General features: G+C 42.1%; 1 protein-coding gene and 1 pseudogene across 1 annotated transcript; both read left to right on the top strand.

The window, feature by feature from the left end:
• Nucleotides 1–21,521, top strand: part of LOC104223450 (late blight resistance protein R1-A-like) — a 37,247-nt pseudogene that overhangs the window by 10,886 nt on the left and 4,840 nt on the right.
• Nucleotides 18,210–18,676, top strand: LOC104223449 (small ribosomal subunit protein eS19x-like). Its single transcript, XM_009774899.2, has one exon. The coding sequence runs from the start codon at nt 18,253–18,255 to the stop codon at nt 18,655–18,657; it is 405 nt and encodes a 134-aa protein (XP_009773201.2). The 5' UTR covers nt 18,210–18,252; the 3' UTR covers nt 18,658–18,676.

The following is a 21,521-nucleotide window of genomic DNA, read 5'->3' on the forward strand; positions in this document are numbered from 1 at the left end:
GATTTTGGGCGATTTTTAGTAAGAAATCTTGGAAAATCTTGAGGTAAGTCCCTTGTGATTATTTTTATTCCATAATATTGAATTATCATCGAATATCCGACTAGATTACATATTTTTGAGGAGTAAATTGAAGATTTAGGTCTAGGGATTTGAAAATAAGATTTGAAGATTTGAGGGGTCATTTGAACTCCGAATTTGGTAAATTTTATATGTACGGACTCGTGGCGAGACGAGGAATCTGATGATGTGACTTTCATAATTTTTCAAGAAGTGGGCCAGGGGCTCGGGTTTTGCAAATTTTGTGAATTTCGATATTTTCGAGTCTTTTCGATTGGGTTATATTCCCTTAGCCTATTGTAATGTATTCGTTGTGGTTTTGACCAGATTCGACGCGCGAAGAGGTAAATTCGAGAGGCAAGGGCATAGCGGAGTAGACATTGGACCGTCTTGAGGTGAGTAATGATTTTAAATGATGCACTGAGGGTTTGAAACCCCGGATTGCACAACATACTGCTATGTTGAGATGAGACACGCGTTGTATGACGAGCGCGGGGTCATTTACTATTGGGGATTGTGACTTGGTCCATCCCAGTTGATATTTTTACCGCGTAATTGATAAAGATTTATTGTTTTTCACTATGATTGGGCTTATTGCCATATTTGGGCTTCGTGCCAATTATCTGAAATCTTTTGTGAATTTACATCACTATTTTCCTCACGAATTGAAATATTATTTGAACTCAGTCCAATTGAATTATATTATTTTGTGAACTCAGCTACATTTATACTCAACTCGAGATTTAATGATATTTATAATGTTGTTGAGCTGAGCACTATTGTTTTACTGATGCCCAAGAGGCTTATGATTATTTTCTGGACTGATTGAGGCCGAGGGCCATACGTGAGGATATGTTGAGTGATGTGAGGAGGCTTTCAGGCCTCGAGTGTTATATGAGGAGGCTTTCAGGCCTCGTGTGTGATGTGTGAAGGCTTTCAGGCCTATTGATATTGCGCTTGGGCTGTAGGAGCCCCTCCGGAGTCTGTACACACCCCCAGTGAGCGCAGGGTACCCAGGTGAGTTGGGAGTGGGCCCGAGAGGCCGTTGCTTGTGTGTGGTGAGTTGGGAGTGAGCCCGAGGGGCTGATGTTGTGTGCTGGTGAGTTGGGAGTGAGCCCGAGGGGCTGATACTATACTGAGATTTACATATTGAGCCCGAGGGGCAAGCTTTTGATTTATCCTTACTGTGGAAATTATTTGTCTTTACTGTTTTAAAAGAAGAATTATCTGATACTCACTATTTTACTGTATAACTGATTTTACTGCTTGGGATAGCGCTATATTGTGCCGTTATGAGATTTCATGTTTTCAGTCGTTATTTATTTTTATTACTCACTGGGTCGGAGTACTCACATTACTCCCTGCACCATGTGTGCAGATACAGGCAGAGCTGAGTTCGCTCCTGAGCGCTGATTCTTTCCAGACCAGGCGGTGACTAGGAGTAACGAGGTAGCTGTTGACGTCCGCAGCCCCGTTTTCTCCCTTATCTTTGTTATTTATGATAATTCCAGACTTTGTAAAATATTAGTAAACTCTGTAGTAGCTCATGACTTGTGACACCCCGATTTCGGGCTAAGTTGGGAGGGTTTTCGTTGTTCTATCACGTTTATTTCGCATTTAAGATTATATTGACCATGATTTAGACTTATTCCTACTAAATAATTATAAAGAGATGTACTGTTTTGTTGATTGACTGGCCTTGTCCTCCCGAGAGGCGCCATCACGACTGGGTTGGGATTTTGGGTCGTGACAAGTTGGTATCAGAGCCTAGGTTACTTAGGTCTCACGAGTCATGAGCAGGTTTAGTAGAGTCTCGCGGATCGGTACAGAGACGTCTGTATTTATCCTTGAGAGGCTGCAGAACCTTTAGGAAAAAAAACTTCACATTCTTGAATTCTTATCGTGTGTCCTTGATTCAGCTTGAAAAGTAACTCTTGAAACTCCTTCCACGTGTTCGTATGCGCGTATGAGCGCTCAGAATCAGATGTGCAATAACGGCTTGTGATTCCCCGATCGAGAGGCAAGATGCGATCTCTATAAATTGATGTTGGGCCAGTCTGAAGGACTTGAGGCCGAATCTTGCCTATGGCTTGAACACTGAGGTGTTGATTGTGCGAGCAAGTGTTTTGAACCTTTATGTTCGGTATTGTCCCTATTAGTGGGAATCATGGCTGGATAGCTACGTGAGGAGTATGATAGTACTGCGAGATATATCTATATGACTTGGAAGTGACAAGGGAGGTCTACTGGATTATAGATGAACTATTGAGTGTATGATTTCCATTGTGATAGGATGTGTAGTCCCAAGTTATGGGTGCGTGAAGAATCGTTTTATGTCTCCTATTTGGAGTGAAGTAAATTTCATGTTACAGTATGAGTTTAGACTCAGGAAGATTAAGTGATTGTGTAATGTGTATAGCAGTGGAATGTATACAAAAAAATATTAACAAAAGATATAGCATCAGTGAAAGTACAGTGGAGAGGTCGGCCCGTGGAGGAGGCTACTTGGGAGACCGAGCAGGAGATGCGGAGCAGGTACCCGCACCTATTTGAAACTCCAGGTATGTTTCTTAACTCGCTCGAGGAGGAGCGTTTGTTTTAGTTGGGGAGAATGTAACGACCCGAACCGTCGTTTCCTGTATTTTCGTCCCGTATTCCCCGTTAAATGCTTATTCATGTTTCAATATGTGTACTTGGTGAATTCGAGATCAGCGCAATCTAAGTATATGAAGTAAATTAAGGGGCTAAGACCATTGTTTGGTTCATAATAAGGTGATAGTTCTTGCCAGAAGTATAGACCCAATGAATTATTGATTCGGCAGTGTTATGAATTTATACAGATCTCATCCGTCGTGTCGGTATTGTAAGAATTTGAACAAGACCTATGTATGTCATGCAGAGCATGGGATGTGTAATGATTTTTCTTCTAGATGGGATCAATGGAAGTTCTTAACTAGTGGAGTACGTAAACGTTCATGGTTCGGAAGGGAGTTGAAGTCCTCATGTTACCTTAGGATGATGTGGTATATGCGATATGTGGTGAAGGATTGAGATTTGCGTGTGTAAGTTTATGGTTCAGTTCTGAATGGCAATTCATAACATTCATAGGCAGTACGGGCAGCTTTAGGTAATTAGAGAAATGAGCTTCAGATGATTAGGTTGAATGATCTTCAAATGATTAAGGAAATTGTATTTCTAATCATAGTGATTTGTAGAGGGTATATGTTTCAGAAAAAAGGCCAACGTGATTAAGTTGATGGCACTTCAATAGTATTGCGGCACTTTAGGGCTGGATCGACTTCTGATATTCGAGTTGCTTGTATGGCACATGGAAATCTTAGAGTATTTATCGTGGGATGAAGAGTTTTCTATCGGTATTCGGGAGTTGTGTGCAACGTCTATAATTAGAAGTTATCATTACGAGTGTTTGAGTTATGTGGAATATGAAGTGATTGCACCTAAGACTGCAAGTATGGGTGATTACAGCTTGTTTAGGCTTATTCTGAAAATAGATGTGAGATTCTGATCTTGTGAATCATTTCAGCAGTAGAATGTGGTTCAAAGACTTATGGGCTAGGTTGGAATATGGAAATGCAGTTTCATTGTACTATCGGACCTATATGAGATAGGGTGACATGGGATCACCCCCGGGTATATGCATGGTAAGGTCATTCAACTACGAGTTGGCTTTTAGAACAACTCTGAGTACGTTCGAGGACGAACGTGTGTCTAAGTGGGGGAGAATGTAACGACCCGACCGGTCATTTTGAGCTTTTGCACTTTGATCGCCAGTTCTCGGGCATGCCTTGCCTCGTGTAATGTATTATGACTAATGTAGATTGTTGGTTTTGGTTTTCAGGAAAATTTGGAATGAATTTGAAAGAACAGTCTCAGTTGAAAGCTTTGAATTTGAAAGGTTTGACCAAGAGTTGACTTATTTATATATGAGCTCAGATTGGAATTTTTATGATTTTGTTAGATTTGTTGGGTGATTTATGACTTAGGAGCGCAATCAGAATTAATTTTGGAGGCCCGGTGAAGAAATTAGCTCATTTTGGCGAAGTTAGTATTTTGGCGATTTCCGGTTGATAGGTGAAATTTTGATCCGATGGTTGAAATGGAATTCTGAGAATTTTTGTAGCTTCGTTATGTCATTTTGGACTTGTGTGCAAAATTTGAAGTCAATCGGACGTGATTTGATAGGTTTCGGCATCGGAAATAAAAGTTGGAAATTCTAAAGTTCATAAAACTTGGATTGGAGGTTGATTCATGATTTTAGCATTGTTTGATGTGATTTGAGGCCTCGAGCAAGTTTGTAATGTATTTTGGGACTGGTTGGTATTATTGGTCGGGGTCCCGGGGGCCTCAGGTGTGTTTCGGATGCCCAACGGGTCATTTTTGAAAGATTTTTGCCGTTTTGAGCATAAATGTAATGATCTAAAGGTTCATTTTTAGTTCAAGATATCCAAATTTTATTTCAAGACTTCCAGAATTTAAATTATGAATTATAGGACTGATCTGAAAATTTTGGTTTAATTTCATCAAGTCGCGATTGGGTTTTTGACGTGAAATGTGAGTTAATTGTTTAACGAGCGAAATGGGTATTGAACTGGGCAAACGAGCTCCGAATTGAGTTTTTATTGAAGTGTTGTGTTCGTATTGTTATTTTTGACTCATAGTAACAAGAATCATCTAATTCCGAGTTCGTATGATGGAGTTAGAGCCATTTTAGTGAAAAATGGCTGTGCTGCAAATTTCTTAAAAGCTGCTGTATTTTTTGCAGCAGTGAACAGTACCCGCGCGTGAACAGTAACCGCGCGGGTGAACAGTGAACAATGACCTCACACGCATGAACAGTGCCCCCGCGTGAACAGTATCGAAAATTTATGGATAGATTTAGTGTCCAGCAGTCCGAGTTTGGTCATTTTTTTTGACTTCCAAGCTCGGATTTTGGGCGATTTTTAGCAAGAAATCTTGAAAAATCTTGAGGTAAGTCACTTGTGATTATTTCTACTCCATAATATTGAATTATCATCGAATAATCCGACTAGATTACATGTTTTTGAGGAGTAAATTGAAGATTTAGGCCTAGGGATTTGAAAATAAGATTTGAAGATTTGAGGGGTCATTTTAACTCTGATTTTGGTAAATTTTATATGTACGGACTCCTGGCGAGACGAGGAATCCGGTGATGTGTCTTTCGTAATTTTTTGAGAAGTGGGCCCGAGGCTCGGGTTTTGCGAATTTCGTGAATTTCGATATTTTTCGAGTCTTTTCGATTGGTTTATATTCCCTTAGCCTATTGTAATGTATTCGTTGTAGTTTTGACCAGATTCGACGCGCGAAGAGGTAAATTCGAGAGGCAAGGGCATAGCGGAGTAGACATTGGACCGTCTTGAGGTGAGTAATGATTTTAAATGATGCACTGAGGGTTTGAAACCCCGGATTGCACAACATACTGCTATGTTGAGATGAGACACGCGTTGTATGACGAGCGCGGGGTCATTTACTATTGGGGATTGTGACTTGGTCCATCCCAGTTGATATTTTTACCGCGTAATTGATAAAGATTTATTGTTTTTCACTATGATTGGGCTTATTGCCATATTTGGGCTTCGTGCCAATTATCTGAAATCTTTTGTGAATTTACATCACTATTTTCCTCACGAATTGAAATATTATTTGAACTCAGTCCAATTAAATTATATTATTTTGTGAACTCAGCTATATTTACACTCAACTCGAGATTTAATGATATTTATAATGTTGTTGAGCTGAGCACTATTGTTTTACTGATGCCCAAGAGGCTTATGATTATTTTCTGGACTGATTGAGGCCGAGGGCCATACGTGAGGATATGTTGAGTGATGTGAGGAGGCTTTCAGGCCTCGAGTGTTATATGAGGAGGCTTTCAGGCCTCGTGTGTGATGTGTGAAGGCTTTCAGGCCTATTGATATTGCGCTTGGGCTGTAGGAGCCCCTTCGGAGTCTGTACACACCCCCAGTGAGCGCAGGGTACCCAGGTGAGTTGGGAGTGGGCCCGAGAGGCCGTTGCTTGTGTGTGGTGAGTTGGGAGTGAGCCCGAGGGCCTGATGTTGTGTGCTGGTGAGCTGGGAGTGAGCCCGAGGGGCTGATACTATACTGAGATTTACATATTGAGCCCGAGGGGCAAGCTTTTGATTTATCCTTACTGTGGAAATTATTTGTCTTTACTGTTTTAAAAGAAGAATTATCTGATACTCACTATTTTACTGTATAACTGATTTTACTGCTTGGGATAGCGCTATATTGTGCCGTTATGAGATTTCATGTTTTCAGTCGTTATTTATTTTTATTACTCACTGGGTCGGAGTACTCACATTACTCCCTGCACCATGTGTGCAGATACAGGCAGAGCTGAGTTCGCTCCTGAGCGCTGATTCTTTCCAGACCAGGCGGTGACTAGGAGTAACGAGGTAGCTGTTGACGTCCGCAGCCCCGTTTTCTCCCTTATCTTTGTTATTTATGATAATTCCAGACTTTGTAAAATATTAGTAAACTCTGTAGTAGCTCATGACTTGTGACACCCCGATTTCGGGCTGAGTTGGGAGGGTTTTCCTTGTTCTATCACGTTTATTTCGCATTTAAGATTATATTGCCCATGATTTAGACTTATTCCTGCTAAGTAATTATAAAGAGATGTACTATTTTGTTGATTGGCTGGCCATGTCCTCACGAGAGGCGCCATCACGACCGGGTTGGGATTTTGGGTCGTGACACCCTCGGCCTCACTCAGTCCGGAAATCATCATAAGCCCCTCGGGCATTTGTAAAACAGTAGTTCTCAGCCCAACATATCATTTAGAAATATCATTTAAGTTTCAAATCTATATAAAGTGGTTGAGTCTGTAAAACAATAATTGTCAATGGGACTGAGTTCAAATACAAGTCAAAGCAGTGAGGAATTAGTGATAAAAATTCCCGAAGGATTCAAATAATTGGCACGAAGCCCAAATATGGCAAACAGCCTAAATCATGATGATAACAAATAAGTTTCAGTAAAATACGCAGTAAAATCATCAATTGGGACGAATCAAGTCACAATCCCGAGAAGTAAAAGACCCCGCGTGCATTATCTAGCGCGTGTCTCGCCTCAATATAGCACTACGATGTGCAAATCTGGGGTTTCAAACCCTCAGGACATTATTTACACTCATTACTCACCTCAAACCGGCTATTTCTTTAATTCTTGACGCCTTTGCCCCTCGAATTGGCATCCACGTGCGTCGAATCTACCAAAAATCACAACGAATAAGTCACATAATGCTAAAGAGACAATACCCAATTGAAAGCACTCGAAAAATATCAAAATTCACGAATTTGGCAAAACCCGAGCCCCGGGTTCACATCTCGAAACTCAAAAATCTTTATATCATCGGGTTCCTTATCTCGCCACGAGTCTATACATTCAAAAATCACTCAAATCGGACCACAAATGGCCCCTCAAATCCCAAATTTAGTATTTCAATTTTAAGCCCTAATTTCTTACAATTTGGCTATATTTTCAAGAATTTCAAGGATGATTTCACAATATAATCGAGTATTGAGACCAAGATTCTTACCTCAAGTCAATTCCTCTTGAATCCCTCTTTCATTTCCTCCAAGAATCTCCAGAAACGGGCAGTCATGGGTAAAAATAGACCCAAAAACGCGTACAAGATGATTTAAAACATTCTGCACAAAAGGTTTTCGGAAGTACTGTTCACACGCGCGGTTACTGTTCACGCGCGTGGTCACTATTCACCCGCGCAGTTACTGTTCACACGCGGTTACTGTTCACGCTGCTAAAAAATACAGCAGCAGCCAGAAATTGCAGCACTTTTCTTTTTACTAAAATGGCTCTAACTCCATCATACGAACTCGTAATTCGATGATTCTTGTTCCTATGAGTCACAAATAATGATAAGAACATAATACTTCAATCGAAACTCAATTCAAAGCTTGTTTGCTCAGTGCGATATCCATTTTGCTCGTTAAACAATTAACCCATGTTTCGTGTCAAAAACCCAATCGCGACTTGATGAAATTAGACCAAACTATCCATATCACTCCTATAATTCATTATTTAAATTTTGGAAATTTCAAAATAAAATTTCGATCTCTAGAACTAAAAATGGACCTTTGGATCATTACATGCTTTTGCTCAAACGACAAAAATCTTCCAAAACTTATCCGAGCCTCATGGGACCCCGACCAAACATGCCAACATAATTCATAACATTATTCAAACCTCTTCAAATCATCAAAATACCTCAAACAACATCAAATTACCCAAAACTCATCGAATTCAAGCCTAATTTTCTAAAAACTTCCGAAATACACTTTCGATCAAAAACCCAACCAAACCACGTCCGAATGACCTGAAATTTTGCGCACATATCCCAAATCACCTAACAAAGCTACAAAAACTCTCGTAATTCCATTATGACTCTTGGATCAAAATCTCACATATCAACCGGAATTCACCAAAATACTAACTTCGCCAATTAAAGCCTAATTCTACACCGGACCTCCAAAATTACTTCCGATTACACTTCTAAGTCAGATATCATCCCCCAAAGCTAATCGAATTATCGGAATTCACATCCAAGCCCTCTAACTAATAAGTTAACATCCGGTTGACTTTTCCAACTTAAACCTTCTTAAAGAGACTAAGTGTCTCATTTTCTGTCAAAACAAATCCGATTTAACACTAACACACCGAATACCGATAACGAAACATGAAGAAGCATAAAATGGGAGAAATGGGGAGGTAACTCACGTGACGACGTGTCGGGTCGTCACATCCTCCCCAACTTAAACGAACGCTCGTCCTCGAGCGAGTCAAGAAACATACCTGAAGCCTCAAACATGGGAGGATATCTGCTCCGCATTTCCCGCTCGGTCAACCAGGTAACTTCCTCCATGGAACGACCTCTCCACTGCACTTTTACAGAAGATATATCCTTTGACCTCAATTTCCGAACCTGACGACCCAAAATAGCCACTGGCTCCACATCAAAGGTCAAATCACCATCCAACTGAACTGAACTGAAGTCCAAAACATGGGACGGGTCCCCAACATACTTCCGGAGCATAGAAACATGGAATACCGGATGTACACTCGACAAGCTGGGCGGCAAAGCAAGCATATAAGCCACCTCCCCAATCCTTCTAAGCACCTCAAAAGGCCCAATGAACCGCAGACTCAACTTCCCTTTCTTCCCAAATCTCATAACACCCTTCATGGGCAAAACCTTCAGCAAGACCTTCTCACCAACCATGTAGGACACATCTCGAACTTTCCAGTCCGCATAACTCTTCTGATGTGACTACGCTGTGTGAAGCCGCTCCTGAATCACCTTCACCTTCTCTAAGGCATCATGAACCAAATCTGTCCCCAATAGCCTAGCCTCGCCGGGCTCGAACCAACCAACTAGAGATCTACACCGCCTTCCATACAAAGCCTCATACGGTGCCATCTGAATGCTGGACTGATAGCTGTTGTTGTAGGCAACTCTGCAAGCGGTAAAAACTCATCCCAAGAACCTCCAAAATCAATGACATAAGCGCGCAACATGTCCTCCAATATTTGAATAGTACGATCGGACTATCCGTCCGTCTGAGGATGAAATGTTGTGCTCAACTCCACATGAGTACCCAACTCTCTCTGCACGGCTCTCCAAAACTGTGAAGTAAACTGAGTACCTCTATCTGAGATGATGGAAACTGGAACACCATGCAACCGAACAATCTCCCGGATATAAACCCCTACCAACCGCTCTGAAGAATAGGTAGTACATACAGGAATAAAGTGTGCGGACTTGGTCAGCCGATCCACAATCACCCAAATAGAATCAAATTTCTTCAAAGTCCGAGGAAGACCACTCACAAAATCCATGGTAACTCTCTCCCACTTCCATTCTGGGATAATCATCCGCTGAAGCAAACCACCCGGTTTCAGATGCTCATATTTCACCTGCTGACAGTTGAGACACCGATTTACATAACCTACAATATCTTTCTTCATTTTACTCCACCAATAGTGCTATCTCAAGTCCTGATACATCTTCGCGGCACTCGGATGAATAGAATACCGCGAGCTGTGGGCCTCCTCCAGAATTAACTCTCTAAGCCTATCTACATTGGGCACACAGATACAGTCCTGCATCCTCAATATGCCATCATCATCTATAGTCACATCCCTGGCATCATCATGCTGAACTCTGTCCTTAAGGACAAGCAAATGTGGATCATCATACTGGCGTTCTCTGATGCAATCATATAAGGAAGACCGAGAAACCACACAAGCCAACACCCGACTAGGCTCAGAAATATCCAGTCTCACAAACCGATTAGCCAAGGTTTGAACATCAACTGCAAAGGGCCTCTCCCCAACTGGAATGTACGCCAAACTCCCCATACTGACTGCCTTTCGGCTAAAGGCATCTGCCACTACATTGGCCTTTCCTGGATGTTACAAAATAGTGATGTCATAATCTTTTAGCAACTCTAGCCACCTCCGCTGCCTCAAATTAAGGTCTTTCTGCTTAAACAAATGCTGAAGACTGCGATGATCAGTGAATACCTCGCAAGATACGCCATATAAATAATGCCTCCAAATCTTCAAGGCATGAATTATAGCAGCCAACTCTTAGTCATGAACAGGGTAGTTCTTCTCATGGGGCTTTAACTGACGAGAAGCATAAGCAATAACTCTACCCTCTTGCATCAACACACAGCCAATCCCAACTCTTGAAGCATCGGAATATACAGTATATGTACTTGTAGTTGATGGTAGAACCAATATTGGAGCTGTGGTCAAAACTGTCTTGAGCTTCTGAAAGCTCTCCTCACTCGTCTGACCATACAAATGGAGCACCTTTATGAGTCAACTTGGTTAAGGGCGACGCAATGGATGAAAACCCCTAAACAAATCGGCGATAATAGCCTGCTAATCCGAGAAAACTACAGATCTCTGTGGCTGAGGACGGTCTAGACCAACTCTACACTGCTTCAATCTTCTTTGGATCAACCTGAATACCCTCGCTGGACACTATGTGTCCCAAGAATGCCACAGAACTTAGCCAAAATTCACACTTGGAGAATTTTGCATAAAGCGTCTCCTCCCTCAATCTCTGCAACACTACACGCAAATGCTTGGCGTGCTCCTCCTGGCTACGCGAGTACACCAGAATGTCATCAATAAATGCAATAACAAAAGAATCCAGATAAGTCCGAAATACACTGTTCATCAAATGCATGAACGCTGCTGAGGCATTGGTCAGCCCAAAAGATATGACTAGAAACTCATAGTGACCATATCTAGTCCTAAAAGTTGTCTTAAGAATATCCGAGTCCCTGATTTTTAACTGGTGATAGCCCGAACGGAGATCAATTTTTGAAAACACCCTCACTCCCTGAAGTTGATCAAATAAGTCATCAATGCGAGGCAAAGGATACTTGTTCTTCACTGTTACCTTATTTAACTGCCTATAGTCAATGCACATTCTCATTGTGCCATCTTTCTTCTTTACAAACAAAACTGGCGCACCCCACGGTGACATACTAGGCCGAATGAACCCCTTGTCTAGGAGCTCCTGAAGCTGCTCCTTAAATTCTTTCAACTCCGCTGGTGCCATACGATATGGTAGAATAGAAATGAGCTGGGTGCCCGGCACCAAGTCAATGCCAAAATCGATATCCCTGTCCGGCAGCATGCCCGGCAGGTCTGCAGGAAATACCTCAGGAAAATCCCTCACAACTAGGACAGAATCAATACTAGGAGTCTCAGCTCCAACATCTCGCACAAAAGCTAGATATGATTGACAACCCTCAACCATACGCTAGGCTTTCAAGAAGGAAATTACTCTGCTAGGAACATAATCATTCATACCATGCCACTCGATCCGCGGTACACCCGTCATAGCCAAAGTAACTGTTTTAGCATGACAGTCTAGAATAGCATGACACAGAGATAACCAATCCATGCCCAAAATAACATCAAAGTCCACCATGCTCAATAGCAATAGATCAACTCGGGTCTCCAGACCCCCAATAGTCACAACACATGACCGATACACACGGTCCACAACAACAGTGTCCCCTACCGGGGTAGATACATGGACAGGTAAAGAAAGAAACTCCCGGGGTGTACCCAAATAATGAGCAAAATATGAGGACACATAAAAATAGGTGGAACCGGGGTCGAATAATACAGAGGCATCTCTGTGGCAAACTGGAACAATACCTGTAATGACAGCGTTTGAAGCAATAACATCCGTTTTGCCTGGAATAGAATAAAAACGAGCATGGCCACCGCCTGATCGACCTCCCCCTCTGGGGCGACCCTGGATGCCTGACCTCCACCCCTAGCTGACTGGGCTGGTGGCGTAGTAACTGGAGCAGAAGTTGAGGGCTGACCCCTCTGCTGGGATGAAGTAGCAACACGATGAGGACACTACCTCCATATATGCCCAAACTCTCCACACTCAAAACAACTTCCAGGTGCTAGAGAGGGGGACTGAGGGAAACCCCTCGCACCGGAGTGACTAGCTAATGCGCTCGACATAGAAGAACCCTGAGCTGACGGAGCATGAGATGAAGTCTGGGCTGGAAGGGCGCTTAGTGAAGGCTGACCATGCTGAGAACCATGATAACCACGACCTGAAGATCCCCCACGGTACTCTGGATGGGCCGAATAAGCAGGCCTAAATGAACGACCTCTACCATGCTGGAATTAGCCCCTCGAAGGAGCACCACTAAAATTGCCAGAACCTCGAGGCCTTTTAGCCTCCCTCTCCTCTCTATCCTAACGGCGAGCCGTCTCAATCTCCCGAGCGATGTCTACCACCTCCTCAAATGAAATACCCAATACCCTCTCTCTAGTCATCAGAATACGGAGATGATAATTAAGGCAATCCACGAACCTCTTGATCCTCTCACGATCTGTCGAAATCATCCACCCGGCATGACGAGCTAACTCAAAATACCTCGCCTCATACTGCGATACAGTCATATCTCCCTGCTTTAGCCACTCAAACTGTCTACGCAGCTCCTCCCTACAGGACTGCGGTACATACTTCTCCAAGAAGAGAGTGGAGAACTTCTGCCAAGTTAAAGGTGCTGCATCAACTGGCCTACGCCTCTTATACACCTCCCACCAAGTGAAGGTAAACCCATTAAACTGGAAGGTAGTAAATGCTACACCACTAGTCTCAAGTATCCTTGCTGTACGGAGCATCCGCTGACACTTGTCAAGAAAACCCTGGGCATCCTCGCCCTCAGCACCACTGAATGACGGGGGCTGAAGTCTACGAAACCTCTCAAGTCGGCGCTGCTCATCATCTAGCATAACTGGTACTATGAACCCTTGAGCTGGTGCAACTGGCTGGGCTGGAGGTGCCTCTAGCGTCTGAAGTCCCTGCACTACCTGCTCAGGTGCGCGATTAACAAGAGTCTGGGTGCCTTCCCTGGCCTATGAAATAGCTACGGCTGTAGTGGCTGAAACCGCCTGAGCCAGACCAGTGCAAACTGATAAGATCTCAGCTAAGGCCTCCTAAAGACCCGGAATAACAATGGGCACAGCTGGTGCCTGATCCTGGGCTGGGGCAGCTGGCGGATTAATAGGTGATGCTCTCGCTGCCCTTCCCTTGCCACGACTATGACCGCGTCCACATCCTCTAGTGGCATTAGTGGGTGGCACTGGTGTTCATCTACCTCGTCCAGTAGCCCGAGTCCTCGCCATCTGCGAGAAAATAGAGTACAAAAGTTTAGTTCTCGGATCAACAAAGTCGCACGACAAGAATTTCAAGAATAAGAAGATTTTGCTAAAGGTTCTGTAGCCTCTCGAGGATAAATACAAACGTCTCTATACTGATCCACGAGACTCTACTAACCGGCTCATGACTCGCGAGACCAAGTAACCTACGCTCTGATACCAACTTGTCACGACCCAAATCTCAAACCTGGTCGTGATGCCGCCTCTCATGAAGACAAGGCCAACCAGTCTAACCCAATTCATCCTTTTAAACAGTTATTTAACACAATTATAGTACAACATGGTTTAATAATACCAAATAGCGGAAAATATAGATAAAATACGGAAACCTAGCCCGATACAGCCCTAACCGGGGTGTCACAAGTCATGAGCAACTAAGAAATCGTAACGCAAGTATACTAAATATGAAATATGATACAATAGTTCGAATAACATAGAAATAATAAGATAAAGGAGTCACGGGGGCTGCGGATGCCAACAACTACCTCGTAGTCTCCGAAACACCGCCTGGACTGGAAGGATCAGCTCTCAGGAGTGGAAATCTGCTATGCCTGAATCTGCACACACGGTGCAGGGAGTAATGTGAGTACTCCGATCTAGTGAGTAATAAATATAAATAATGGCTGAAAGCAAGAAAACACATAAAGGCACAAACATTCTATACAGAAGTAGTAAAATCACTTAAAATAGTAATTCGGTGAAATATCAATGAAATCTCTTTTAAAACCAGTAAAACAGGTAATTTGGAAGTAAATAACAAATAGAAATTTGCCCCTCGGGCACAATATCAATCACTCAGTATAGTATCAACCCCTCGGGCTCACTCTCAAAACAGTATCAGCCCCGCGGGCATAGTATCAATCACTCAATATAGTATCAGCCCCTCGGGCTACCTTACAATCACTCATATCATCCCCCCGAGCATAGTATCAATCACTCAGAACAATGGGTACCCGCACATACTGTGGGTGTGCAGACTCCGGAGGGGCTCCTACAGCCCAAGCACAATAATAACATAATGCCTCAAAGCCTTCTCACATCACTCATAAGGCATGAAAGCGTCCTAACATCACTCATGAGGCCTGAAAGCCTCCTCACATCACTCAAACCACCGCATGACATAAATAGTAACTCAGGCCCTCGACCTCATATCACTCAGTATATCCTCACATATGGCCCTCGGCCTCACTCAGTCCGGAAATCATCATAAGCCTCTCAGGCATTTGTAAAATAGTAGTTCTCTGCCCAACATATCATTTAAGTTTCAAATCTGTATAAAGTGGTTGAGTCTGTAAAACAATAATTGTCAATGGGACTGAGTTCAAATACAAGTCAAAGCAGTGAGGAATTAGTGATAAAAATTCCTAAAGGATTCAAATAATTGGCACGAAGCCCAAATATGGAAAACAACCTAAATCATGATGATAACAAATAAGTTTCAGTAAAATACGCAGTAAAATCATCAATCGAGACGGATCAAGTCACAATCCCCAGTAGTAAAAGATCCCGCGCGCATCCAGCGCGTGTCTCGCCTAAATATAGCACTACGATGTGCAAATCCGGGGTATCAAACCCTCAGGACATCATTTACACTCATTACTCACCTCAAACCGGCTATTTCTTTAATTCGTGACGCCTTTGCCCCTCGAATTGGTCTCCACGTGCGTCGAATCTGCCCAAAATCACAACAAATATGTCACATAATTCTAAAGAGACAATACCCAATCAAAAGCACTCGAAAAATATCAAAATTCATGAATTTGGCAAAACCCGAGCCCCGGGCCCACATCTCGAAACTCAGAAATCTTTACATTATCGGGTTCCTTATCTCGCCACGAGTCTATACATACAAAAATCTCTCAAATCGGACCACAAATGGCCCCTCAAATCCCAAATTTAGAATTTCAATTTTAAGCCCTAATTTCTTACAATTTGGCTATATTTTCATGAATTTCAAGGATGATTTCACAATATTATCGAGTATTGAGACCAAGATTCTTACCTCACGTCAATTCCTCTTGAATCCCTCTTTCATTTCCTCCAAGAATCTCCAGAAACGGGCAGTCATGGGTAAAAATAAACCCAAAAACGCGTACAAGATGATTTAAAACATTCTGCACAAAAGTTTTTCGCAAGTACTGTTCACACGCGCGGTAACTGTTCACGCGTGGTCACTGTTCACCCACGCAGTTACTGTTCACGCGCGGTTACTGTTCACGCTGCTTAAACATACAGTAGCAGCCAGAAATTGCACCACTTTTCTTTTTACTAAAATGGCTCTAACTCCATCATACGAACTCGGAATGCGATGATTCTTGTTCCTATGAGTCACAAATAATGATACGAACATAATCCTTCAATCGAAACTCAATTCGGAGCTTGTTTGCTTAGTGCGATATCCATTTTTCTCGTTAAACAATTAACCCATGTTTCGTGTCAAAAACCCAACCGCAACTTGACGAAATTAGACCAGACTATCCAAATCACTCCTATAATTCATTATTTAAATTCTGGAAATCTTGAAATAAAATTTCGATCTCTAGAACTAAAAATAGACTTTTGGATCATTACATGCTTTTGCTCAAACGGCAAAATTCTTCCAAAAACTCTTCCAACACTTATCCGAGCTTCATGGGACCCCGACCAAACATGCCAACATAATTCATAACATTATTCAAACCTCTTCAAATCATCAAAATACCTCAAACAACATCAAATTACCCAAAACTCATCGAATTCAAGCCTAATTTTCTAAAAACTTCCGAAATACACTTTCGATCAAAAACGCAACCAAACCACGTCCGAAAGACCTGAAATTTTGCGCACATATCCCAAATCACCTAAAAAAGCTACAACAACTCTCGGAATTCCATTCCGACTCTCGGATCAAAATCTCACCTATCAACCGGAATTCGCCAAAATACTAACTTCGCCAATTCAAGCCTAATTCTACACTGGACCTCCAAAATTACTTCCGATCATACTCCTAAGTCACAAATCATCCCCTGAAGCTACCGAATCATCGAAATTCACATCCGAACCCTCTAACTCATAAGTCAACATCCGGTTGACTTTTCCAACTTAAACCTTCTTAAAAGAGACTAAGTGTCTCATTTTCTATCAAAACCAATCCGATTTAACTCTAACTCGCCGAATACCGATAACGAAACATGAAGAAGCATAAAATGGGGGAAACGGGGCGGTAACTCACGTGACGACGGGTCGGGTCGTCACAACTCTAGACATATGGAAGTGGCTACTGATCAATTAGCTGATAAGCTTCGTAAAACTTTGATGCCCAAAAGATATCTTATCTGTTTTGATGACTTGTGGGAAGCTAGTGCTTGGGATGATTTAAGATGTTGTTTCCATGACAAAAACAACGGAAGTAGAATCATTCTAACAACGCGATATCTTGGAGTTGCCAATTATGCTAAATCTGTTAGTGATCCCCTTCATCTTCGTATGCTTAACGATGATGAAAGCTGGAAATTACTACAAGATGCGGATTTTGGCAAAGAAAGTTGCCCCCTTCCTCTTGAAGAAGTTGGCCAACAAATAGCAAAAAAGTGCGGAGGGGTTCCTCTTTCAATTGTTTTGGTGGCTGGTATTCTGGCAAAGATGGAGAAGAAAGAAGAGAATTGGAAAGAAGTGGCTACAACTTTAGGTTCCCACATTCATAGTGATACAAAGGGCATTATCGAACAAAGTTATCAGGATTTACCCTATTATCTTAAGCCTCGCTTCCTTTATTTTGGAGCATTTTTAGAGGATAGAGTAATTGAAACTTCATTATTAATAAGGCTATGGATATCAGAAGCATTTGTAAAAAGTTGTGAAGGCAAGAGTTTGGAGGATATAGCAGAAGGTTACATGGAGAATCTTCTCGGAAGAAATCTAGTGATGGTTTCTCATACACCTGATTTAGATGGTATGGTCAATGCATGTCACATTCATGATATATTACTCGAGTTCTGCAAGAAAAGAGCGATAGAGAAGAATTTTCTACCATGGATAAAACGGTAATATACCAATTAGCGGTACTTTATTTGCTCAATCAATCAAGTATTTCAAGCTGTATTTGAAAATTAATTTTAGGTGTAATGACTTCCTGACCACTTAAACTTGTAGGGCTTTTGAAAGCCGATATACGAACTTTGGATTTTCTCATTGAACACTCCAACTTGAGAAAATGAATACTAATAAACACATCCATCAGAGCATGCATATCAATTGCACTGATATGTACAACACATCATGCTAAGCCATTTATTACTTGCCATGTGTTATTTGTGGGTCCTATTTTTAAATACAAAATCAGAAAAAAAAAAGTTACAAATACAAAAAGGGAACGTGAAGAGAGATCTGCATCGGTGCCGCAATAGTAGCAGAAGTGAAGATGGAGGCAGCGAGAACCGTGAAAGATGTTTCCCCTCACGAATTTGTGAAGGCTTATACCGCTCACCTCAAGCGTTCCGGCAAGATGGAGCTTCCTGAGTGGACTGATCTCGTCAAGACTGGTAAACTCAAAGAGCTTGCTCCATATGACCCTGATTGGTACTACATCTATTTGAGGGGTGGTATTGGTGTTGGTGGATTCCGAAGAATCTATGGTGGTAACCAGAGGAATGGCAGCCACCCTCGTCATTTCTGTAAGAGCAGTGGTTCAGTTGCACGCAACATACTTCAGCAAGTACAGAACATGAACATCATTGACTTTGATCCTAAGGGTGGAAGGAGAATCACATCCAATGGCCAACGTGATCTTGACCAAGTTGCTGGAAGAATTGTTGCTGCTCTTTAAGAGATGAATTCAGGCAATTGTATGAATACATGCTAGGAAGACGAAAGAATTGGAAGGGGAGGGGAAAAGTCTTTTTTTTTCTTTTTCATTTTTCTTTTTTCTTTATATTTTATTCTAATTCTAATTTTTTTAGTAAAAATAATACTTTTCACGCGCCTTGGCAGAGTGATTTGCCCACAGTTTAGCTATGTCAGTTGCAGTGCTTCCACATAGGCATGGTCAACAGTCAAAAGTGTTTATCATTACCCATTTTGTCAAGTTGGAGTGTTCAAATGAAAAAATCCAAAGTTCATGTATCGCCTTTCAAAAGCCCTACAAGTTTATGTGGTCAGGAAGCCATTACACCTTAATTTTATGATATACTAACTTATATATTCATACTTATAAAGTACTCAAGTTATATTTGAAAATCAATGTTAAGATGTTGCTCATTTTATTTTTATTTTTCAGGGATCAGAGTGGCAATCCTTCTTCCTGTATTTACTCTCACAAATAGTATGCTCAACGTCGCTTGGCCTTCTTTGAAATGGATACTCTTAAAGAATGTTGCTTGTCTTTCTCACTTGTTGGCTCTATACTTTGTTGGGGAGGTACAATATCCTTTGAGAAAGTTGCAATTTTTGGCGAAGATGGCAGTAATGGAGGCTAAGACGACATCTTTTGCTCGTCTGTATGAGGAACTAGGGAACAAAGGAGGGGAGAAGAAGTTATTCCGACTAGCTAAGGTGAGAGAGAGGACGACTCGGGATCTAGACCAATTGAGGTGCATAAAAGATGATGACGGAAAAGTTTTGATGGGGGATGACCAGATTAAGAGGAGATGGCAGACCTACTTTCATAAACTTCTAAATGAAGAAAGGGATCAGGATATTGTGCTAAGTGAATTGAGGAATGCCAACAGCCCACATGAACTAAGTTATTGTGGGGACATTGAGGTCGATGAGGTCATAAAGGTAATGCGTAAGATGAGGAGGGGCAGAGCTACCGGGCTAGACGAAATTCCGATTGAACTTTGGAGGTGTGTGGGTAGAGCAGGCTTGGAATGACTTACTAGGTTGTTTAATATTATATTCAAGACTAATAAGATGCCTGAAGAGTGGAGGTGGAGTACAATGGTTCCGTTGTATAAGAACAAAGGCGATGTTCAGAGCTGTAACAACTATAAGGGCATCAACTTACTGAGTCAGACCATGAAAGTCTGGGAGAGAGTGGTAGAAATGAGAGTACGAAGGACGGTGTCCATTTTAGATAACCAGTTCGGTTTCATGCCGGGGCGATCTACCATAGAAGTGTCACGACCCTAACCCCGAACCCGGTCGTGATGGCGCCTCTCTTGAAGACAAGGCCAGCCAGTCTAACCCAATTCATCTTTTAAAGCAGTTAATGAACACAAATATAGATAATAATGCGGAAGTCCAGCCCGACACAGTCCTAACCGGGGTGTCACAAGTCACGAGCATCTATAAGAATGAAATTTCCACTTTACAGTCTAGAAATACACTGAACAAGAATAATGAATAACATAGAAAGACAGTGGTGCTGCGAACGCTGGCAGTCACCTCGCTAAAACCTCTACGACTCTGCCTCCACGCAGCCAATACCCGCTACCAGGTGAACAAATACCTGCAACTGCACGCGAGGTACAGGGAGTAAAGTGAGTACTCCAACTCAGTGAGTAATAAAGGTAAATAATAACTGAGTAGCAAGAAATCACGTAAAGCAACCAACATGCTATATAGAAGCAGTATAAAACTCCTTGAGAAAAATCAGTGAAACTGTGAATTCTTTAGAAAATACCTTGGCTCAGTTTTAAACCTCTTTTGAAAATGATCTTTTCAACAGTTGTGAAATAATTTCAAAACAATTAGTGCCACTATGCACAGAAATCCGCCCCTCGGGCACAAATACCACAATTAAACAAGTAAAAGAAAAGTGAGTATGCAAAATGAACATATAAACCTCGCCCCTCGGGCAATCATATAGAATAGTACCAGCCCCTCGGGCACAAATTAGTTCCTGGTCAGCCATTGTTACCTGACCTCACGGTGTTATTCCTGGTCAGTCATTGTTGTCATTGTTACCTGACCAAATTGCATCATACAATGTCATTGTTACCATTGTCCTGGTCAGTCATTGTTACCTGACCAAATTGCATCACACAGTGTCATTGTTACCACTGTCTCAAATCACATGGGTACCCGCGCTCACTATGGGTGTGCAGACTCCGGAGGGGCTCCTACAAACCAAGCGCAATAATAACATAAGGCCTGAAAGCCTTCTCACTTCACTCATAAGGCCTGAAAGCCTCCTCACATCACTCATAAGGCCTGAAAGCCTCCTTACATCACTCAAGCCACAGCGTGACATAAATAGTAACTCAAGCCCTCGGCCTCATATCACTCATCATATCCTCACATATGGCCCTTCGCCTCACTCAGTCCGAAAATCATCACAAGCCCCTTGGGCATTTGTAAAATAGTAGTTCTCAGCCCAAAATATCATTTAAGTTTCAAATTTGTATAAAAGTGGCTGAGTTTGTAAAACAATAATCATCAACAGGACTGAGTTTAAATATAAGTCAAAACAGTGAGGAAATAGTGAAAAAAATTCCCGAAGGATTCAAATAAGTGGCACGAAGCCCAAATATGGCAAACAGCCCAAATCATGATGATAACAAATCAGTTTCAATCATATATGCAGTAAAATCATCAATACGGGATGGACCAAGTCACAATCCTCAGTAGTAAAGGACCCCGCGCTCTTCATCCAGCGCGTGTCTCACCTCAATATAGCACTATGATGTGCAAATCCGGGATTTCAAATCCTCAGGACATCATTTACACTCATTACTCACCTCAAACCGG

Source organism: Nicotiana sylvestris, chromosome 10 (assembly GCF_000393655.2).
Source record: "Nicotiana sylvestris chromosome 10, ASM39365v2, whole genome shotgun sequence".
In the NCBI taxonomy this organism is placed as follows: domain Eukaryota; kingdom Viridiplantae; phylum Streptophyta; class Magnoliopsida; order Solanales; family Solanaceae; genus Nicotiana; species Nicotiana sylvestris.

Coding starts and splice junctions, on each gene's coding strand:
- LOC104223449 (XM_009774899.2), top strand. CDS start 18,253: ATGGAGGCAGCGAGAACCGTGAAAGATGTTTCCCCTCACGAATTTGTG.